Here is a 25,051-nt window from a genome sequence, read left to right on the forward strand (position 1 = left end):
TCACATTTTATAAAAATCTGTGTAAAAAATTAAGTCTTCAGAAGACTTTGCTGCTCCAGGACCTCCAAAATTGTGATACGTAGTCAATAAATTAGATGTGTAATTTTTGCCCTTAGTATGCCTAACGGTGCTTATTGCACGTGGGGCCCCTCTATTTGTCTAGGCTGTGAAAAAGTCTTACACGTGTGGTATCGTTATACTCAGGAAGAGTTAGAGAATGTGTTTTTGGGGTGTAATTTTAAGTATGCCTATGCTGTGTATTAGAAATATCTTCTATATTGACAACTTTGCGTAGAACAAAATACATTTTCATTTTCTTTTAACATATTCCAAAAACTTTTGACAAAAAATGAAGTCTTCAGAAGACTCCCCATGCCTTCTAAAACATACCTTGGGGTGTTTGCTTTCCAAAATGGGGTCATTTTGTGGGTAATTCCATTGTCCTGATGCTCCAGGACCTCCAAAACGGCAATAGGTAGTCAAGAAATTAGATGTGTAATTTTTGCCCTTAGAACGCTAACAGGTGCTTATTGGATGCGGAGCCCCTCTATGTGGCCAGACTGTGAAAAAGTCTCACGCATTTGGTATCGCCATATTCAGCAGGAGTTAAAGAATGCATTTTGAGGTGTAATTTTAAGTATGCCTATGCTGTGTAATAGAAATATCTCATACATTGACAACTTTGCGTAAAAAAAAATACATTTTCATTTTCTTTTCACATTTTTCAAAAACATGTGGCAAAAAATGAAGTCTTCAGAGGACTCCCCATGCCTCTTAAAACATACATTGAGGTGTTTTCTTTCTAAAATGGGGTAATTTTGTGGGTAATTCAATTGTCCTGGTGCCCCAGGACCTCCAAAACTGCGATAGACAGTCAAAAAATTAGATGTGTAATTTTTGCCCCTAGAACGCCTAAGGGTGCTTATTGGATGTGGGGCCCTTCTATGTGGTTAGGCTGTGAAAGTTTTACACATGTGGTATCGCCATACTCAGGAAGAGTATCAGAATGTGTTTTGGGGTGTAATTGCATGTATGCCTATGCCGTGTGAGAGAAAGAACTTGTTAAATGACAACTTTGTGGAAAAAAAAATTGTGTTTACTTTCATCATTTCCTTCAAAAACTGGCAAAAAAATGACGTCAAAAACTCCCCATGCCTCTCATTAAATACCTCAGACTGTCTACTTTCCAAAAAGGGGTCATTTGGGGGGTATTTGTACTGTCCTGGCATTTTAGGGCCCCAAGAAATTATATAGGTAGTCCGTACATCAGGATTGATACATTTTCAAATATATAAACCATGGTCTGTGGACTCTATAACTTTCACAAAGACTAAATAATACACACCGATTTGGGTTATGTCTACCAAAAAAAGTAGCACAATGGATTTTGGCCTAAATTTATGAAGAAAGTATATTTATTTGAAAAATTTAGTATCAAATACTAAGAAAAACATGTTATTTTTCAAAATTTTCAGTCTTTTTAAATTTTTCTAGCAAAAAATAAAATCCTCAAGTGATGATTAAATACCACCAAATTAAAGCTTTATTTGTTTGAAAAAAATGATAATAATTTCATTTAGATACAGTGTTGTATGTCTGAGTAATTGTTATTCCCAATGTGAGAGCGCTGAAAGCTGAAAATTGGCCTGGACAGGAAGGGGGTGAAAGTGTCCAGACAGGAAGTGGTTAAATTCAAAAAATACTTTGTGAGCTTCTAGCAAGTGTTTTTGGTTGTCTGGGTTCTTCAATATCGAGGAATTCAGTCTCCAGCTACGGGGGTTTGAGGAATGTTCCTTGTCGTCAAGAGTTATGTTGATTGGAGCGTGATCAGACCAGGTTATGGTGCCAATTTTGGATGACGTTATATGTTGTAGGGTCTATTTGTCTGTAACAAAGAAGTCGATTCTAGAGTAGGATAGGTGAGATGGGGAGTAGTAGGTGTTGTCTCTTTCATTGCTGTGATGGCATCTCCAGATGTCGTATAGATCATGGTCATGTAAGAAACGACTAAAGTAATGTTTTGGGGAGCGTTTGTTGGTGGAAGAGTCCAGGAGTGGGTTGCCGATGACGTTGAAGTCTCCGCCAATGAGAAGTCCGCCTTGTTTGTGAGAAGAGATGCGGGAATGGAGATTGTGGTAGAATTGCATTTGGTTGTTGTTGGATCCATAAACATTTACTAGGGTATATGGTATATTGTTAACTTTGCAGAATAGGATATGGTAGCGACCTTGAGGATCTGCGATTTCTGAGATGTGGTGGAATTGTATAGAGTCTTTTATGGCTATAATAACCCCATTTTTCTTCTTAGAGTTAGTGGCCATATAAATATGGAAGAATCGGTGCAGTTGTAGTTTAGGGGTCTTGGTGGTTGTGAAATGTGATTCTTGTATGAAAAGTATATCAGCATGAAGTGTACGGGCTTCCTTTTGGAGCATCCATCTCTTAAAGGGGGAGTTTAGACCCCGAACATTAAGTGATGTTATGTCAATCATTTTGTAGTTCGTTGGTTGGGTTGGTGGAGTAGAGGAGTCATTTCTGGGTGAATTGACATAGAATGGAGAGACTTTGTAGGACAAGAGAAATTTCTATGTGTTTGGTAGAGTGGTATTGGTTTGCTTGATGATGCGTGTGGTATTTTCCATGTTGTTTGGTTGGTTTCAGGTGAACAGTTGGTTCGGATGATCGACTGATGGTGCAGGGGGGGGTGGAAGTAAACAGGAATAAAAAAGACTTGCGGAAAATGCAAGTAACATGAGTAGCAGGGAGTGCTACTTCAAAACAGGGGTGTGTGAACAAGCATAGACCGTAGAAAGGGTTATGCCAAACAGAGTCTCGTAATGTAAGAATATTCTGTAAGGGGCCATTGCCAGAGAATAATAGGTTGAGGTATAGTGTCCGAGGTGGTGTGGTTGGGGCCATTACCAGAGAATAATAGGTTGAGGTATAGTGTCCGAGGTGGTGTAGTTGGGGCCATTGCCAGAGAATAATAGGTTGAGGTATAGCGTCCGAGGTGGTGTGGTTGGGGCCATTGCCAGAGAATAATAGGTTGAGGTATAGCGTCCGAGGTGGTGTGGTTGGGGCCATTGCCAGAGAATAATAGGTTGAGGTATAGCGTCCGAGGTGGTGTGGTTGGGGCCATTGCCAGAGAATAATAGGTTGAGGTATAGCGTCCGAGGTGGTGTGGTTGGGGCCATTGCCAGAGAATAATAGGTTGAGGTATAGCGTCCGAGGTGGTGTGGTTGGATTGTATAGAGAGTGTAGTAAGTCAGGTTCACTCTGCCTCCATTTGTTGCAGATTGGTAGAGGTGGATTGGTGGGGTTCCACGGGTATTATGTTCCATGTCTCCAATAGGTCGATGCCTGACTCTAGGTTTTTGATGTGTGTATTCTGCCCTGATGTCTGACGGTCAGTTTTGTGGGGAATCCCCATTGATAGCCTATTCCATGATTTTGTAAGGCTTTGGTAATGTTCACCATCTTTTTGCAGTTAAGGAGAGTGGCCTTTGACAAATCCGTATATAATCTGATGTTTGTATGTGATGGAGGGAGCGGGTGGGCGGGGGGGTTTCTGGCTGCTGTCATTACTTTTTCTTTGATCTGGTAGAAGTGAATGTGAGCCAGGACATCTCTGGGGATGGACGCTGATAGGAATGCAGGTTTGGGTATTCTATGTGCTCGATCTATGGCGAGCTCCATATCTGAGAGATGGAATGAGATGCTTCGTGAATTGTTGGATAGATGATAGTAGTGTATCGTTGGCGATATTTTCAGGAATACCTCTGAATTTTATATTGTTGCGTCTTGAGCGATCTTCAAACTCCGCTATTTTCAGGTTTATTTGCTCGATTTCAGAAGCGTGGTCATCATGTGCGTCAATTAAATGGTTGTGTGCTGTACTTATACCTCCCATTCCCGTCTCAATATGGCGTAATCTGTGATCTTGTTGCTGGACCACATTTGAGATCTGGGATAGTGATCCTGTCATATCGTTATGTAGTGTTTGTCGCAGGGATAGACGCATGTTCTTCATACACATTTCTGTGATAGGCTGGTCTGAGGCAGGGAAAGATTCTATCAGAGATGGTTCTGTGATGTGCTGAGGTGATGGAGGAATGAGAAGCTGACAGGCAGATAGTGAGTTTGAATCTAGACGGGGTGTAAATTTGGCTGGGCTGCTTGTGGTGGGTGACAGGGGGGAGATAACTCACCCAGGTCCCCAGGTTATAGTGGAGAACAGAGTCTGATGTCCGGCTGCTGGGATCTGCTGTCCCCCTCATGGCTGCTGTGTCCTGTGTCCATGCAGCCGGCGCCATCTTGGATCCCTGTTGTGACAGCAGGGAAGAATTGGGTTCATTTCCCTGGCTGGCCAGAGGTTTTTCGCCGGCGAGGCATCGCTACCGAGGGTTGTACACCCTTTATCTGCTGATCGGTGCAGGTTAGAGCACTCGGTGTCAGGATGAGCCGCAGTGTAACTGGCGGGTGGATGGAGCTGAACTCAAAGCGTGTCCATCCAGGAGCCGGCCACGCATGCACCCCCCAAGGGCTCTATTTATAGAACATTCATTGGACCAATGAGACAATCATTCCTCCAGCTGTGACAACATCCAGCCGTATGTTAAGTAACACAGTGATTTCCTATGATCGCCGGCTCCATCTAGTGGCCACAATGAGGTGATTTTTCTGAAATCTCTCCATCAGTAAAACTAGCCCAATATGATATTATGGCCACTAGATGGAGCCAATGATCATAAGAAATAAAATACGGCCAAAACACCTCCCAGCTGGAGAATGCTGGTCACATCTGTTCAACATTGTTCTCCATAGACCTCCAAGTGTTTGTGAAATCTCCCACCACAAAATGTACTCAGCCAATCACAGGGCAGGACTCTTTTTATTCTTTTCCTGCTACCAATGGTCAACCCGGTCCCACACTTCATCCATGTCTTTGGGGACCTCTGATCTCCTTATGGACTGTTTCTTCCATGATGAAGATCAGCCATGGAGTATATCTGAGGTGTATATCAGGGTGTGCTTCTTCCCCACATGAGAGCTGGGATGTCCAGCAACATTCATCTAGAAGACATTTCCAGCACTCAAGGCACTAATACACCTCCAGGGTTGTGTGGGACCCCTGATGTACAGGAAGACAGGACTTCAGTGAGGATCATTTCCCTCACTCAGGACAGGAAGGTGGCTTTTCCCGTGTGAGATCTCTGATGTGTGAAAAGACGGTACATCTCTGAAAAACATTTCCCACACTCAGGACAGGAATATGGCTTCTCCCCCATGTGAGATCTCTGATGTGTGGAAAGATGGGACTTCATTAAAAAACATTTCTCACACTCCGGACAAGAATACGGCTTTTCCCCCGTGTGAGATCTCTGATGTATGTGCAGATCGGACTTCTGTGAAAAACCTTTCCCACACTCAGGACAAGAATACGGCTTCTCCCCCGTGTGAGATCTTTTATGCATATTAAGACTAGATTTAGAACAAAAATCCTTCCCGCACTCAGGACAGGAATATGGCTTCTCACCTGTATGATATCGCTGATGTATATAAAGATTGGACTTCTGTGAAAAACATTTCCCGCACTCAAGACAGAAATACGGCTTCTCCCCCGTGTGAGATCTCTGATGGGAGTAAAGAATGGACTTCCTTGAAAAACATTTCTCGCACTCAGGACAGGAATATGGTTTCTCACCTGTGTGAGTTATCTGATGTGAGTAAAGATAGGACTTCACTGAAAAACATTTCCCGCACTCAGGACAGGAATACGGCTTCTCCCCCGTGTGAGATCTTTTGTGCACATTAAGACTGGATTTATAACTGTAACATTTCCCGCACTCAGTACAGGAGAAGCTCCTCCCTGTTGGAAGGCCAGCCCGGTCCTGCACAGTCTGAGGTTCCTCAGGATACGAGGAATCCGATGGTCCATCTACACTGGGTGGTGCCCGATGGACATTGGAGGGAGCCGGGTTTTCTCCTGGACTATACTGTGTGATGTCCTCATCTTCTACTTTCCAGTCTGGAGACAAAGTGAGACAATCCTCAGAGGTTTTCCTCATCTCCCGGCCATGGACTAAAATACAAAGACAAAGAGGATTACTACTAGACAGGAGCTGATTGGTTCCCCCAAACCAGGACTCCGCCCACATCAGGCAGCTTGGTCTCTGAGGAGCTTACAATTCCACCCTCAAGGGAACTAGGAAATGGCTCCTCTGATCTCCTACCAGGTCATTTCTTTATTCATGGACCTTAGTCAGAGAGTGAGGAAACAACCAGAACTGTCTTTTATAGGAGGGACAGTGATGAGGGGATTATAGGACAAGGGTCCCCACCCCCTCTATCAGGGGTCAGGAGTATGTAATGTATAACACAGAGTATATAGTGCAGGGGTCAGGAGTATATAATGTACAACATAGAGTACATAGTGCAGGAGTCAGGAGTATGTCATGTACAACATAGAGTACATAGTACAGGGGTCAGGAGTATGTAATGTACAACATAGGGTATATAGTGCAGGAGTCAGGAGTATGTCATGTACAACATAGTGCAGGGGTCAGGAGGATGTAATGTACAACATAGAGTACATAGTGCAGGGGTCAGGAGGATGTAATGTACATCAGAGTATATAGTGCTGGGGTCAGGAGTATGTAATGTACAATATAAATTATACAGTGTAAGGGTCAGGACTCATAATATTGGTATTCAAGAATGAGTGGAAGCTTAAATGTTTACTGTAGACAAGTTGCAGAGGTCCCACATCACTGCCTCCCATCTCCTGAGACTGCACTCAGTGACTTGGGTCTGAGACACTACAGACATATCCCTCCACCCGGCACAGCCAGCAGACAACCGAGCAAGGAACCCTGGGAGAATTGTGTGATCAGAGATTTTACCTGGGCATGAGGAAGAGGACCCACAGATTAGGTCCCAGATAACTCAACACCTATGATGAAAATGAACATTTTGCTGCCAGCTGAACCCCAGAACCTCCATAAATCCAGTCTAGATACATAAATTGTGTCTGCAGCACAGAGAAGGAAGATTATCCGAGAGAAATCCAGGAATACAGGATGGGGAACACAGCTCAGGAAAGTGACCAGGGGATTACAGGCTGATATCACCCAGTCCCCGCCCTACTCTGGACCAATCAGTGAGCAGTATGGGTGGAGGAATGGATTTAGTGTTCATGACCCACCTGTGCTGATCTCTGTAGGAGTGTCCTCCTCTATAAATGTCCCCGTTATTCCATCCTCCTCCATAGACTGCTGATCATCCCTCACATACGCCTCTTCTTCTTCTGATTTCACCTCAAATTCTATATCGATTGGATCTCCACTCTAAATCAAGGAAATGAGAGAAAATATCATCTGTAAAATATAAGGTCACATAAAAAAACTCCACACATCATCTCCACAAGTCCATGTTCTAGATGCTCCATCCCACCAACCTTGTAATAGTGAGGGATGGTGTGACCTTCCTGTATGGAATCCCGGGAATACAGAGGACGGGGACATCTCTCTGGTGGGTTCCTGGTATTAGGTGGCTCCATCATATCCTTGTGTCCTTCTGAAAACTCCTCCATCACTCCATACTCCTCATCCTCCTCTTTAAATTCTTCCTTAACAACAATATTATAATCCCCGAGGATTCCACTCTGAATATATAATAAAATGACATCAATGGTAACATTGTAGATAATGTACAGATCCTAATGATACTATCAGTGATTGTTCCTAATCTACCTGATGATGGTGAGGGATGGTGTGACCTTCCTGTGTGGAATCCCGGGAATACAGAGGATGGGGACATCTCTCTGGTGGGTTCCTGGTATTAGGTGGCTCCATCATCTCCTTGTGTCCTTCTGAAAACTCCTCCATCACTCCATACTCCTCATACTCCTCTTTATACTCTTCTTTTACATCAATATTATCATCCCCGAGGATTCCACTCTGAAAGATATAATAAAACATTCATTGTAACAAACATGCTGTGTATAAATCACAACTACCAATAATTGTCATCATCTACCTGATGATGGTGAGGGATGGTGTGACCTTCCTGTGTGGAATCCCGGGAATACAGAGGACGGGGACATCTCTCTGGTGGGTTCCCATGACTGGATCCATCTGTAGGAAACACACACACTGACTGAATCCATTGTTTCTATGTGTTTATCAGATGATGGGGGATCTAGGTGGATCCTCCGTACTGCTCTCTCCTTTACAATAAAGTCTCCTCTTACCCGGTGATGTGAGGGGCGGCTGATTGTCCATCATGACGTCCTTGTAGAGATCCTTGTGTCCTTCTAAATATTGATGTATATCATCAACATGTGTGTATCATCTGCTGGAGATAAAAGACATCATAGTGACTATGGAGGAAGAGGACGGACATGACTACGGAGGAAGAGGACGGACATGACTATGGACAAAGAGGATTCCACTATGGACAAAGAGGATGGACATGACTATGGACGAAGAGGACGGACATGACGGGGAGTTACTGGGTGTAAATAGAACATAACATCTTATTACCGTTTTATGACTGTAGTCTGTGTCTGGTCTGTTTGAGAATCATCCCCCCCATTCATGTGATCCTTATCAGTTCCTAATTGGGGCGGAGATGAGTGCTCATTGGGCCATCTCCCTATAAATTTAGATCAGCTGATGGGGGGAGATCACTGATGGTGGGGCACAGTCACTGAGGGGGGGCTGCTTTTGAGTGAGTTCTGCGTTGATGGAGTGCTAAGAAGCAGGAGAACTCAAGCAGCAGGAAGATACAACAAGAAACTCTACTGCACGCTGGACAGACTGCAAGCAAACACCCCGGGAAACATCTCCTACAAGTCTGAGTCCCACTCCGTGTACCTTTCATATGTCCCCTCTACTCCTCCTTTTCATATTACTTTCCTGTGTTCCAAAAATCTCACTTCTTTACCCCTCTGCTCCACCCCAAAACTTGTACATCTCCCCCTCACTGCTACCATCTCCCTACTACTGCTCTCATCACCTCCTGCTGATACTTCACTCTCCTGCTGACCCAAACACCAGGACTGGAAGGCATGTGCGCTCGTGTACATCCCGCTCCCATCTTACTTTCTGCACCCTCCTTCTCCTAACCTCTGGGGATAGCTCCCCAAACCCTGGTCCTCCACTACTTCACCCCCACACCAGGCATCCTCCTTCTTCTAACCTCTGGGGATATCTCCCCAAACCCTGGTCCTCCAGTATTTCACCCCCACATCAGGCATCCTCCTTCTTCTCCTAACCTCTGGGGATATCTCCCCAAGCTCTGGTCCTCCAGTATTTCACCCCCACACCAGGTACCCTACTTCTCCTAACCTCTGGGGATATCTCTCCAAACCCTGGTCTCCAACTATCTCACCCCCATACCAGGCATCCTCCTTCTCCTAACCTCTGGGGATATCTCCCCAAACTCTGGTCCTCCAGTATTTCACCCCCACACCAGGCATCCTCTTTCATCCAAGAATAGCTGCAATCCCCTCAATTTAATAGGAGTCCCCGTGCTCACAAAAACCACCCTCCCTTTTTTCATGTGTGCTCTGGAATGCCCGCTCTGTCTGTAATAATCTCACCTCTGTCCATGACCTTTTTGTCTCCCGCTCCCTTAACCTACTAGCAATTACAGAAACCTGACTCCAAGCAGCAGATTCTGCTTCTCCCGCAGCACTTTCCTATGGAGGCCTCCTCTGGACCCACTCACCCAGACCCAGTGGTCAGAAAGGTGGTGGGGTTGGTTTGCCTCTGTCACCACTGAGCACCTTTCAAGTCCCCCCTAACCCTCCCTCTCTATCCTTCTCTTCTTTCCAGACTCACTGCATCCGGCTGTTTTCTCCCATTTCTCTGAGGATTGCAGTGATCTATCGGCCTCCTGGACCCGTGTCCCGCTTTCTTGATGATTTCTCCGCCTGGACACCCTACTTTCTCTCCACTGAACTACCCACTATCATTCTCAGAGATTTTACCATTCCTATTAATGTCAACAACCCGGCTACATCCCAACTCTTCAACATAACCTCATCTCTTGCATTAGCACAATGTATACAGTCCTCCACTCACTCTGATGGGAATACATTGGACCTTGTTTTCTCCCATCTTTGCACTCCCTACAACCTCACAAACACCCCCTTTCCTCTCTCTGATCACAATCTCATCACCATCAGTCTCCTCATCTTCAAACACCTATCCCTCCAAGCAGCAAAGAATTACCCGCAGAAACCTTCACAACTTGAACCTTTCCACTGTGCAACTGACCAACTCTATGACAGAATCTCTCCCCTGTCCTGCCCTGACCTGGCCACTGCTGTCTACAACAGTTTGCTCTCATCCACATTAGACTGACTTGCTCCTCTAACAACACGAAGCATCAGGCCCATCAGACCATTACATCCGTGGCAGACTGACCACACCATAAATGATTGTTGGAGTGATTGCTGGAGTGATTGTGGCGTAAAACCAAATCTCACCGAGCATTCACCCGATATAAATCTGATTTCTTCACATACAATTCCTCCCTCCATGCTGCCAAACAAGACAACTTTGTCACTCTCATCAATACCTTGTCATCCAGTCCTCGTCATCTCTTCTATACTTTTAACTCTCTACTTTCTCCACTTCCACCCAGTACCTCACTCACTGCTCATGAGATTGCAAATCATTTCAAAAACAAGATTGATGCAATTCGTAGGGACATCACCATTGCACAGACATCCATCCCACTTACCATACCTTATACTAAACCTTCCTCAACACTTTCCTCTTTTGACCTCGCTACTACTGAAGAGGTCACTAAGGTTTTCTCAGAAGTCCGTCTCACCACCTGCCCCCTGGATCCTGGCCCCTCACAACTAGTACGGTCACCCTCTTCTTCCATCCTATGCTCCCTCACTCACATCCTCAATCTCTCCCTCTCTACTGGTGCCTTCCCCTCCCCTCTAAAGCATGCGCACATCACTCCCATACTTAACAAGCCCTCCCTGGACCCCTTCAACATGAACAACTTAAGACCCATCTCCCTGCTGCCATTTACCTCTAAATTCCTAGAATGCTTAGTCTACAATCGCCTGAGCTCCCATCTCACTGACAACAACCTTCTTCACCCTTTACAGTCTGGCTTTCACTCACTACACTCCACTGAAACTGCCCTACTAAAACTCACTAATGATCTACACTCTGCTAAAACCAATGGCCACTACTCTGTACTGATCCCAACCGATGGCCACTACTCCGCACTCATCCCAACCGATGGCCACTACTCCGCACTCATCCCAACCGATGGCCACTACTCCGCACTCATCCCAACCGATGGCCACTACTCCGCACTCATCCCAACCGATGGCCACTACTCCGTACTCATCCCAGCCGATGGCCACTACTCCGTACTCATCCCAACCGATGGCCACTACTCCGCACTCATCCCAACCGATGGCCACTACTCCGCACTCATCCCAACCGATGGCCACTACTCCGCACTCATCCCAACCGATGGCCACTACTCCGCACTCATCCCAACCGATGGCCACTACTCCGCACTCATCCCAGCCGATGGCCACTACTCCGCACTCATCCCAGCCGATGTCCACTACTCCGTACTCATCCCAACCGATGGCCACTACTCCGTACTGATCCCAACCGATGGCCACTACTCCGTACTGATCCCAACCGATGGCCACTACTCCGTACTGATCCCAACCGATGGCCACTACTCTGTACTCATCCCAACCGATGGCCACTACTCCGTACTCATCCCAACCGATGGCCACTACTCCGTACTCATCCCAACCGATGGCCACTACTCCGTACTCATCCCAACCGATGGCCACTACTCCGTACTCATCCCAACCGATGGCCACTACTCCGTACTCATCCCAACCGATGGCCACTACTCCGTACTCATCCCAACCGATGGCCACTACTCCGTACTCATCCCAGCCGATGGCCACTACTCCGTACTCATCCCAACCGATGGCCACTACTCCATACTGATCCCAACCAATGGCCACTACTCCGTACTCATCCCAACTGATGGCCACTACTCCATACTCATCCCAACCAATGGCCACTACTCCGTACTCATCCCAGCTAATGGCCACTACTCCGTACTCTTACTACTTGACCCCCTCCTCCTCAAAAAACTACATTCTCTTGGCCTCCGAGACTCTGCTCTCTCCTGATTCTCCTCCTACCTATCGCAGCGCTCCTTCAGTGTTACCAATAACTCTGCCTCCTCCTCTTCACTCCCTCTCTCTGTTGGGGTCCCTCAAGGCTCTGTCCTTAGACCCCTTCTCTTCTCCATCTACACCTCCTCCCTTGGTCACTTGATAAACTCCCATGGCTTTAAGTACCATCTCTATGCTGATGACACACAAATCTATCTTTCTACCCCTTACCTCGCCCCTTCAGTCTCCTCCTCACCTCACCCCTTCAGTCTCCTCTCGCATTACTAACCTACTAAGTGACATATTGGCATGGATGTAACTCCACTTCCTCAAACTCAATCTTTCCAAAACTGAGCTCTTAATATTCCCTCCAGCCCGTGCCCCCTCCTCTGACTTCTCCATCAAGATCAATAATACAATCATCAGTCCCTCCCCTCATGACAGGGTACTAGGTGTAATCCTAGACTCCCATCTGTCCTTTCACCCCCAAATCCAATCACTGTCCAAATCTTGCAGACTTTACCTTCGCAACATCTCCAAGATGCGCCCGTTCCTAACCTCGGAAACCCCTAAGCAACTTATTCACTCCCTTGTTATATCTCGCCTTGACTATTGTAACTCCCTCCTCACTGGCCGACCTCATCGCAGGCTATCCCCTCTTCAGTCTATCATGAATGCTTCTACCAGACTCATCCACCTTACTAACCGTTGTGTATCTGCCACCCCTCTCTGCCAATCCCTCCACTGGCCTCAACTCAGTGTCCTCTACCCTCTCTGCCAATCCATCCACTGGCCTCCATTCAGTGTCCTCCACCCCTTTCTGCCAATCCCTCCACTGGCCTCAATTCAGTGTCCTCCACCCCTCTCTGCCAATCCCTCCACTGCTCTTCATTCAGTGTCCTCCATCCCTCTCTGCCAATCCCTCCACTGGCCTCCATTCAGTGTCCTCCACCCCTCTCTGCCAATCCCTCCACTGGCTTCCCATTGCCCAACGGATAAAATTCAAAACACTAACAATAAAATATAAAGCTATTTATAACTCTGCCCCAAAGTACATCACCAATCTTGTCTCTAAATATCACCCAAACCGTCTTCTCCGCTCCTCGCAAGACCTCCTACTCTCTAGCTCCCTTGTCTCCTCCTCCCATGCTTGTCTCCAGGACTTCTCCAGAGCTTCCCCCATCCTCTGGAACGCTCTACTCCAATTTATCAGACTATCGCCTACTCTGTTCACTTTTAGGCGATCTCTGAAAACCTCTCTCTTCAGGGAAGCCTATCCTGCCTTCAGCTAATACTGGAATCTTCTATTCTTCCAACCAGTCCATCCCCCACAGTTACTACCTTTTGTACCACTAGCCCCTCCCTCTTATATTATAAGTTCCCAGGATCAGGCCCTCCTATCCCTCTTGTATTGATCTGTATTGTTGCTGTATTGTCTCTCGTTATATTGTAAAGCACTGAGCAAACTGTTGGTGCCATAAATCCTGTATAATAATAATTACCTCCTCTACTGCCACGTCCAGCAACCTCTCCGATCTCCTTCGGACCAAAGGGAACGTCCTATCTTTATTGCAGATCACTTCCTGTCTGTTCCTGACGTCACTTCCTGTCTGTATTCCATAGAGAAGTCCTGTCTGGGTAGTAGAAATCAGATCACCATCTTGTGGAGTTCAGAGGAACTGCAGCCCCAAGAAATGTCACCTAATAACCATTCCTGCATTGTATCTACCTTACAGAGATACCAGGGAAGTTCAAAAACAACTAAAAAATGTAAGAAACAATAAACCTAACTCTTATGCAACCAACTGTTTAAAAAAAGATATTTTACTACAGATAGAAAAGTCTTAAAGACACAGAACATAAGATAAAAACAAAATGCATAATAAAACAGAGACCTCTAAAATCTGACACACTACCCATAATGTCTCTCCTTCATATCAGAGAGAGATAGACTACCCATAATGTCCCATCCTTCATGACAGAGAAAAAGACTACCCAGAATGTCCCATCCTTCATATCAAAGAACGAGACAGACTACCCAGAATGTCCCATACTTCATATCAGAGAGAGAGAGACTACCCAGAATGTCCCGTCCTTCATATCAAAGACCGAGACAGACTACCCAGAATGTCCCATCCTTCATATCAGAGAGAGACAGACTACCTAGAATGTCCCGTCCTTCATACCAGAGAGAGACAAACTACTCAGAATGTACCGTCCTTCATATCAGAGAACGACACAGACTACCCAGAAAGTCCCATCCTTCATATCAGAGAACGAGACAGACTACCCAGAATGTCCCGTCCTTCATATCAGAGAATGATACAGACTACCCAGAATGTCTCGTCCTTCATATCAGAGAGAGACAGACTACCCAGAATGTGCCGGCCTTCATATCAGAGAGAGATAGATTACACAGAATGTCCCATCCTTCATATAAGAGACAGACTACCCAGAATGTCCCGTTCTTCGTATCAGAGAGAGACAGACTACCCAGAATGTCCCATCCTTCATATCAGAGACCGAGACAGACTACCCAGAATGTCCCATCCTTCATATCAGAGACAGAGACAAACTACCCAGCATGTCCCGTCCTTCATATCAGAAAAAGACAGACTACCCAGAATGCCCCATCCTTCATATCAGAGATTTAGACAGACTACCCAGAATGTCCCGTCCTTCATATCAGAGATAGACACACTACCCGGAATGTCCCATCCTTTATATCAGAGACCGAGACAGACTACCCAGAATGTCCTGTTCTTCATATCAGAGACCGAGACAGACTACCCAGAATGTCCCATCCTTCCTATCAGAGAGAGACAGACTACCCAGAATGTCCCATCCTTCCTATCAGAGAGAGACAGACTACCCAGAATGTCCCATCCTTCCTATCAGAGAGAGACAGACTACCCAGAATGTCCCATCCTTCCTATCAGAGAGAGTCAGACTACCCAGAATCTTCCATCCTTCCTGTCAGAGAGAGACAGACTACCCAGAATGTCCCATCCTTCATATCAGAGAGAGTCAGACTACCCAGAATGTCCCATCCTTCATATCAGACAGCCAGCCAGCTCTTGAAAGCTGGTAGGAAAGAACTCTAAGAGTACCTAAGGGCTTGACTAGAAGTGGAAAAAGTGCCAAGACACCTCCACAGGGGTAAGCAGTGAGAAGAAATATGGCGCAACCCATATGGTGCACAAAACACCAGCAGGTCATAAGGATGCACAGGGACCCATGTGCCTAAACACCCACCGCTGCCTCCAAGCAAAACTGCCGACATCTAATCATGGAGCTTGGTCCAACAAAGCATCCTCAGCTGAGGAGAGGGGAAGGGGGAATGGATCCTAGATTGTCTACCTGATTAGGAACAAGAGCAAGGGAAGGAGTCTGGAGGAACTGCACATCGGTCATCAAATGAGAACTTAAGCTCCAGTGACCAGGTCCCACAAAGTTCTCCAGGCAGACCCCCTACCTGCTGGGGGGGGGGGGGATAGTAGCAGGACCCAAGCATGATCTTCTTGCTGACAATGTGGAGAGCACAGGGCCATCCAGCAATTAAATCTTCCTGCCAGGTGGGAAATCAACAGCTTTCAGGTACTGAATCAGAAGAGAACCAGACGGTAAATTCTTATCTCCAAGGAGGACAGCATAGTGAAACGTAACACTCTCAGTGTAGTACAGCATAGGGACTAGGCCACTAGATCTGCCACAGGGAAAACTCCCAGACCGTTCCATAGGGGAAGACTCTTCAACACGTGAGGGATTTCCAGTGGAGCTCAGGTCAGAGTACCAAGTCATGGAGGGGATGCTTGATGAGACGGGAACTGTTCTCAGGAAACAGATTGGAGTCCCAAGACTTCATGGTGAAGGGAAGAAAATACCCCTTTCAGACAAAAAGGCAGACAGGTAATATCTGGAAGTACTTGGTCTAGAGAGACCATTTGGATGTTTTGCCCCAAGTTCAGGCTCCCAGGCATGAAGGATTGATGACAAGCACTGAGTTACAATTGAAAAAGGGAGTCTAAATTATGAGAGTAATCCCTTGGCACCCTACACACCCTGAATGATGATGGAGGGAGAATAATCCTGACTTATAAGGGGAGGAATTAAAACCCTAAAGCACAGGTGTCAAACTGATGACCCTCCAACTGTTGCCAAACTTCAAGTCCCATGAGGCATTGCAAGATTGACAGTTACAAGCATGACTCCCAAAGGCAGAGGCATGATGGGACTTAAAAACCCCAAGGCCTGGAACAAAAGGCTGATTCTACAGATGATGGGTAGTACATCTATAAGGTTTGAAACAACCCTGGTAAATCTGTGTCCACTTCAGGAGACTGCAATGACCCCAACCAGAGGTAGATTGTTGGAACTCTCAGAGACAGTGACAAGGTCAACATGGCCAGCATGAATAGAAGTTTTAGGCCAATCACAGACATAATCTGCAGGGGACCATGTGGAGCCTTTGACGGTAGAGTGTCCCGATATCTGAGCAAAAACAGCCAGAAAGTCCAAAGTATAAATTGAGGTCCCTGTGGACATGGGGGATACCTTGGCCACACACGAGAGAGCTTTGGTAGACTTCAATAAAGATGATCCAGTAACAATAGGGGTCCAAGGTTCTGAATTACAGGTGTCAATTCCTTCTGAGAAAACTAAGGTAAATGCGCACAGAAGCACTCTAGGACTATAAGCCGTTTTCATCCTTGGCAGTGGGACAGTCTGGCTGTCTTAGTGAAGACATGGTGTGTTTGCACAGTGGTAATTCAACTAGGCCCAATGTGAGGCAAGGTTTTAAGTCTCATAAACCCAGGCAACTCCGGCTCAGGGTTTTAGGTGGCCGAGGGTGACCAAGTCAGTGTAGGAAGGGAGATCCACATGATGCTTAAAGATCAATGGCAGAATGATGCTTCCTCCAAGCTGAATACAGAGAAAGAGAAGTCAGAGCTCAACCCAGTGAATGCCATCAGCACTCGATTCTTCGGCCTTAACTCTTACCCTGTTAAAAAGTGGCGGGAAATTTAAAATGGTGGCCATCAATGAGGTAGCTCCCAGTGCTTCATTACAACTGGCTCTGCTCACTAAGTGATTCTTCAAAGACAGGATCAGACCTGTGACCGCAGCACAACTCTGGACCTGAAAGCACTCCTCAGCTAACTAACACAGTACACCCTGGCCTGGAGACCACCACAATGAAAAGCCCAGTGCCCAAAGGTTACATTCCAGGCTAGTCTCACATGTACAGTCCAGGAGGGTTCGGCCTCAAAAGCTAGTGCTGAGAAAACACTGATCAGGATAGCTGATCAAGATCATCTGAGTTCACCAAAGAACCTTGATAGATTGATTGATGTCACCAAGAAACCTTGATTGATTGAAGTAACCAAGAAACCTCGATTGAGTTCACAAAGAAAATCTTGATTGATGTCACCAAGAAACTTTGATTGATGTTACCAAGGAACCTAGAGTGAGGTCACCAAGGAACCTTGATTGGTGTCACCAAGAAAACCTCATTAATTGAAGTCACTAAGGAATCTTGATTAAGGTGAGCAAGAAATCTTAATTGAGGTCACCAAGGAACCTTGATTGATTGATGTCACCAAGTAACCTTGATTGAGGTTGCAAAGAAAACCTTGATTGATGTCTCCAAGAAACCTTGATTGATGTTACCAAGGAACCTAGAGTGAGGTCACCAAGGAACCTTGATTGGTGTCACCAAGAAAACTTGATTGATTGAAGTCACCAGGGAAACTTTATTAAGGTCAGCAAGAATTCTTAATTGAGGTCACCATGAAACCTTGATTGATTGATGTCACCAAGGAACCTTCATTGAGGTCACCATAGAACCTTGATTGGTGTCACCAACAAAACTTGATAGATTGAGGTCACCAAGGAACCTTGATTGATGTCACCAAAGAATCTTGATTGATTGATGTCACCAAGGAACCTTGATTGATGTCACCAAGAAACTTTGATTGATTGATGTCACCAAGGAACCTTGATTGAGCTCACCAAGGAACCTTGATTGCTGTCACCAAGAAAAAACTCTATCAATGTAGCAATAATCTTCACTGACATCACCAAAAAGAAAATTTCACAAAGTTAAAAAGCTAGCAAAAAAAAAAATAGACTTTTTTCTTCAGAGCTGAAGCATCCAACCACCTAAGTTAATAGCAAAAAACAGAAGCTTGCTGGGAGCAGAAGGGGTTACACAGGGACTGGTTTTCTGTTTGATCGTGTCCAATCATATTGCAACTCAGTTCCTGGGTATTTGGTGCAAGCCCTGCAGCCCATTGAAGACACTGGGACTTTTGGAGACATCAAGCCATGAACAACACCATGGACTCTTGCCGCACAGAGGTATGCCTGGGCAGCCACACTACTATAGTTAGAGCTAGGGGAAAGATGTTCATATTGAACTGTACAGTATAACTGTACATGTATGTTGTACAGAAAGGTAAGATCCTAGTTGGAATTTCTTCACACTGACAACATGGTCATCAGAAGGAAAAGTCAACATGACCTTGTCGCTGTTAGAGATGATTTTGTGAAGTCTGAGGTTTGCGGTGGCAAGCATGTTCTGGGTTCTGGTAAGAAGGTCAAAAGCTTCTTCTTCATTGGGCAGAGATTTGAGTCCATCTTCTACATAGAAATTCCTTTCAACGAACTGTCTTGCATGAGATCCAAATTCTTTCTCACCCTCTTGAGCTGTTTTCCTCAGTCCATAAATTGCTACTGCAGGAGAAAGACTGTTACGAAAAACATGTACCTGTCAGGGAGCGAGGAGCCAGACACACAAGGAGGTGCAATTAAAGGTAGGTTTATTTACACAGAAACAAGGCAAGAGTCTATCAAGTCCGACAGCAACAGCGGATGACTTGGTAGGACAGAAGTTCTCCTGCCGAGGTTGTCTTCCAGGATAATCAAGTCGAGAACCAGCGGGAATCGTAGCCAAAGCCAGGGTCAGAAGCCAGGAAGAATGGTCGCCAGAGCTGGGGTCAGAAGCCAGGAAGAATGGTCGCCAGAGCCGGGGTCAGAAGCCAGGAAGAATGGTCGCCAGAGCCAGGGTCAGAAGCCAGGAGGAGTCTTAGCCAAAGCCGAGTCGGTATCCAGGAGAGCAAAGAGTTAACTGAACAGGAGCTTGGATCGATAGGATCTGGATTCATGGAGATGTGTTATTCTCACTTCTGCCTTTGTCTTTGTTCGCACCACTAAATTGTCTCTTTCAAGATTGAGTTCCTGAACCCCTTAATCCTCCAATGACTCCTGAGTGTTGTACGGCTGTAACAGAGCAATATATGTAACACAGTCTTTTATAATTCTCAGAGGCAACATTCAATGGCTGGATAGCGCCCTCTAGTTGTAATGACTCATGAGATTGTTGGGGGAGGGGCAGACATGCGTTTACCAGTATTACACCACAAGTCATTAATATTACACAGCAATTCTGACTTGTCAGCATTAAGATTTTCTTGCACTTTAACTGACAATTGCACGGTCATGCAACGCTGCACCCTAATGAAATTTACCTCCCTAAATAAAAATCTAATTTCATCATAAATTTCAACCAATATGTATTCTGCTCCATGTTTTTGGTAAAAATAATCCCAATACGTGTAAATTAATTGGTTTACGTGAAAGTTATAGCGTCTACAAATGGTGGTGTAGATACTGGGATTTTTTTTATACTAGTAATGGTCAGTGACTTATAGCGGGACTGCAGCGGGCATTCTGACACTGGAGGGAACTGACTTGGTGTCACTGACATCTCCAGTGACACCACTACAGTGATCAGTGCTAATAAAAAGCACTGACACTGTACTAATGGCACTGGGCAGGAAGGGGTTAACATCTGAGGCAATCAAAGGATTAACTGTGTGCTGTTTCACTATGGGGGCTGTGTGTGTGCTTCACTGTGCGCACACTGCTATGCAGAGCCATACAAAGCAGTGCGCAGGAGCTGACAGGGGAGAGATCTGTATTGTTTATACACAGATCTCTCCCCCATCAGTGATCACCAATTGATCACCATTGGTCACCAATGTAAGGGACCACTACACTGACCACTGATATAAGGGGGTCCTTCTCCCATTGGTCACCAATGTAAGGGACCACTACACTGACCACTGATATAAGGGGGTCCTTCTCCCATTGGTCACCAATGTAAGGGACCACTACACTGACCACTGATATAAGGGGGTCCTTCTCCCATTGGTCACCAATGTAAGGGACCACTACACTGACCACTGATATAAGGGGGTCCTTCTCCCATTGGTCACCAATGTAAGGGACCACTACACTGACCACTGATATAAGGGGTCCTTCTCCCATTGGTCTCCAATGTAAGGGACAAATACAATGACCACTTGGGATGATCTCTGGGTTTAGTTGTCGGAGAGTAGGGATGAGACGACAGTACAAACCAAACTTTGCCTGTTCCGGTCCCGTGTTTTGCAGGAGCCGATCATCACATATAGAAGAGACATTTCTACCACTTCTATATATAACAGCTTCCCGCTGTCACTGGTGCCTGAGGAAGACATGGATGGGTACAGCGGCCACACCCCCAGGAATCAGTGATGTCATTGGGAATCCCTGCCATGTAAGGAAGGGGGCGGGGATAGCAGTGACATCACTGACCAAATATGGTCACTGGTCACATTTGGGTAATAAGGTCCCACCATCCCTGTCCCTTCACTTATGTAGATGATGACAGTTTAGGGAGCTGTCATTGGGCTGGTGCTATTGTCAGGTACTATATACCCCATACTCATTCACATGGGGGACAGTATATGGGGGCCCCTTGTTATTAAAGGGGTTTCCAGAATCCAATATGACCCCCACAGCCACCAGACAAGGTGCTATACCTGGGGGAATCCCCCCTGGTAAGGTGACCCCCATGTTGTGGACATGTGGCCTGGTATGGATCAGGAGGGGGGCACACTACAGCCCCCCCCCCTCTGCACTCTGTATGGTGGGCTGTATATGATATACTGCTGACCCCCGCACTCTGCGCCGTTATTGAAGGGTGTGAGGTGTCACCGAGGAGCAATGTTCTATATTGAAGTTTGCCGTCATTGCACCGACACACACAATAGTTTTTGTTCAATAAATGTTTTATTATAATTTTACATTTAACAAGATTGAAGCATAAAAATCAGGAAATAGTAAAGGAAGGAATCCGATTGGTCAGGAAGATCCCTTGTCTGGAATGTGGGGGCGGAGTCATTATTATTGGTGTACAATACAATACACAACGTGTTCCATTATTATAACAAAGTATTGTAGAAAAGATCCCAACATAGAAAATGGGGGAAAGGAGGAAATAAAGGCGGATATGAAGGGGAATCTGTGTACGGGGAACACCTTAACAATCACCACCATTTTATTCTCCAGGGCCTCTGATGTCACAGAATTGATGTTTGGGGGTTTATCTCATCTTCAGGACCAAAATCTGCATTTTCCCATGTGTGCAAAATCATGCAGAAACAGCTCTGGCAGTGAGAGGGTTAATGTGGGCTAGATGGGATCCCTCTGCTGGGGTGACATTAGAGCTCCCCCTAGCTGCAGCCTGGTAATAACATTGCTGGGAGGTCTCTTCATTTCTCTGCTCCATACTTCCCGTCTTTATAGAAACGTCTCCTGACATTTGGGGGTCTATTCATAGAATGTTTGTATAGCAATTCCCTCAGTGAGAGTTCATGTCCATTCCTCCTGTGTGAATGGGGGAACCAATGTTATTAGGATCACATCTGAGCTGCTGGAATGTCTTCCATTGATGGAAAATACATTGAAAACGTCTCCTGCCATCAATGGCCAACTCGGTCCCACACTTCATCCATGTCTTTGGGGGCCTCTGATCTCCTTATGGACTGTTTCTTCCATGATGAAGCTCAGCCATGGAGTATATCTGAGGTGTATATCAGGGTGTGCTTCTTCCCCACATGAGAGCTGGGATGTCCAGCAACATTCATCTAGAAGACATTTCCCGCACTCAAGGCACTAATACACCTCCAGGGTTGTGTGGGACCCCTGATGTACAGGAAGACAGGACTTCAGTGAGGAACATTTCCCTCACTCAGGACAGAAAAGTGACTTCTTCCTTGTGTGAGATCTCTGATGTTTGGAAAGATGGGACTTTCGTGAAAAACATTTCCTGCACTCAGGACAGGAATATGGCTTCTCCCCCGTATGACATCTCTGATGTGTGTATAGACTGGACTTCACTGAAAAACATTTCCCACACTCAGGGCAGGAATACAGCTTCTCCCCTGTGTGAGATCTCTGATGGTTGTAAAAATTGCACTTCACTGAAAAACATTTCCCGCACTCAGAACAGGCATACGGCTTCTCCCCGTGTGAGATTTCTGATGCCTGTAAAGAACGCACTTCTCTGAAAAACATTTCCCACACTCAGGACAGGAATACGGCTTCTCCCCTGTGTGATATCTCTGATGTATGTGAAGATAGGACTTTTTTGAAAAACATTTTCCGCACTCAGAACAGGCATACAGCTTCTCCCCTGTGTGAGATTTCTGGTGCCTGTAAAGAATACACTTCTCTGAAAAACATCTCCCGCACTCAGGACAGGAATATGGCTTTTCCCCTGTGTGATATCTCTGATGTGTGTGCAGACTGGACTTCTGTGAAAAACATTTCCCGCACTCAGAACAGGAAAATGGCTTCTCCCTTGTGTGAGTCTTTTTATGACGATTAACAAGGAATTTAGAATGAAACCATTTCCCGCACTCAGGACAAGAATACGGCTTCTCCCCTGTGTGAGATCTCTGATGTGTGTGAAGACTGGACTTCACTGAAAAACATTTTCCACACTCAGGACAGGAATACGGCTTTTCCCCCGTGTGAGATTTCTGATGTCTGAGAAGAACAGAATGATCTGAAAAACATTTCCCACACTCAGGACAGAAATACGGCTTCTCACCAGTGTGAGTTCTTTTATGCACATTAAGATTGTATTTAGTATGGAAACCCTTCCCGCACTCAGGACAGGAATACGGCTTCTCCCCCGTGTGAGATCTCTGATGTGTGTGAAGACTGGACTTGTCTGAAAAACCTTTCCCGCACTCAGGACAGGAATGCGGCTTCTCCCCTGTGTGAGATCTTTTATGCGCATAAAGACTGGATTTATAACGGAAACCTTTCCCGCACTCAGTACAGGAGAAGCTCTTCCCTGTTGGAAGGCCGGCCCGGTCCCGCACAGTCTGAGGTTCCTCAGGATACAAGGAATCCGATGGTCTATCTACACTGGGTGGTGCCGGATGGACATTGGAGGGAGCCGGGTTTTCTCCTGGACTATACTGTGTGATGTCCTCATCTTCTACTTTCCAGTCTGGAGACAAAGTGAGACAATCCTCGGAGGTTTTCCTCATCTCCCGGCCATGGACTAAAATACAAAGACAAAGAGGATTACTAGACAGGAGCTGATTGGTTCCCCCAAACCAGGACTCCGCCCACATCAGGCAGCTTGGTCTCTGAGGAGCTTACAATTCCACCCTCAAGGGAACTAGGAAATGGCTCCTCTGATCTCCTACCAGGTCATTTCTTTATTCATGGACCTTAGTCAGAGAGTGAGGAAACAACCAGAACTGTCTTTTATAGGAGGGACAGTGATGAGGGGATTATAGGACGAGGGTCCCCACCCCCTCTATCACTCATCGCCATCTTCCCAACACAAGAAGTACTGCACTTCCTTATTTACTCCATGATTTAGTCATGAAGAACAGCGGGGCTGAGCCCCACCAGAGGTCAGAGAGTGAGGATGGGGGGAGAGCAACCAAGATGAAGACTGGACTGATCCTGAAGACCACCATCATTGGGGTATTGACTCCTCCCTCATTATCACTTTCTGTTTAAGGGTCCAAAGTTGGAGGATGTTATCACATTATTATCACCATGTAAAAGTCTGTGCTCCAATCACATCATCCGATATAAAATGTCCAGCTGGGAGGAAATGGGTGTAACAAAAGAGAATCCATATTATGTGTATATATAGCAGTGGGGGGGAGGGGGAGAGCAGAAGTCAGGACTATGGAATGTACAACATAGAGTATATAGTGCAGGGGTCAGGAGTATGTAATGTACAACAGAGAGTATATAGTGCAGGGGTCAGGAGTATGTAATGTACAACACAGAGTATATAGTGCAGGGGTCAGGAGTATGTAATGTACAACACAGAGTATATAGTGCAGGGGTCAGGAGTATGTAATGTACAACATAGAGTATATAGTGCAGGGGTCAGGAGTATGTAATGTACAACATAGAGTATATAGTGCAGGGGTCAGGAGTATGTAATGTACAACATAGAGTATATAGTGCAGGGGTCAGGAGTATGTAATGTACAACATACAGTATATAGTGCAGGGGTCAGGAGTATGTAATGTACAACATAGAGTATATAGTGCAGGGGTCAGGAGTATGTAATGTACAACATAGAGTATATAGTGCAGGGGTCAGGAGTATGTAATGTACACCATAGAGTATATAGTGCAGGGGTCAGGAGTATGTAATGTACAATATAAATTATACAGTGTAAGGGTCAGGACTCATAATATTGGTATTCAGTAATCAGTGGAATATTAAATGTTTACTGTAGACAAGTTGCAGAGATCCCACACCGCTGCCTCCCATCTCCTGAGACTGCACTCAGTGACTTGGGTCTGAGACACTACAGACATATCCCTCCACCCGGCACAGCCAGCAGATAACAGAGCAAGGAACCCTGGGAGAAATGTTCTGTCAGAGATCTTGCTGGACCCGGGCATGGGGAAAAATGTCCAAGTCTCATACGCCAAATGCCAAGTTGAGCAACATCTATAGTGAACACCAACATTTTTCTGCCAGCTG

The 25,051-nt window shown here is 45.8% G+C and overlaps 1 protein-coding gene across 1 annotated transcript; it reads right to left on the bottom strand.

Annotated features, from left to right (window-relative positions):
• Positions 1 to 1,525: 1,525 nt before the first annotated feature.
• LOC149450108 (uncharacterized) lies at positions 1,526 to 23,578 on the bottom strand. Its single transcript, XM_089692367.1, is given in 3 exon segments — positions 1,526 to 5,865; positions 22,284 to 22,545; positions 22,548 to 23,578. Coding segments are annotated over 3 exon segments (1,980 nt in total). The 5' UTR covers position 23,578; the 3' UTR covers positions 1,526 to 5,177.
• Positions 23,579 to 25,051: the final 1,473 nt, after the last annotated feature.

This window comes from Staurois parvus, unplaced genomic scaffold, assembly GCF_062004578.1.
Source record: "Staurois parvus isolate SC_StPar_1 unplaced genomic scaffold, SC_StPar_1.0 ptg000582l, whole genome shotgun sequence".
Taxonomy (NCBI): domain Eukaryota; kingdom Metazoa; phylum Chordata; class Amphibia; order Anura; family Ranidae; genus Staurois; species Staurois parvus.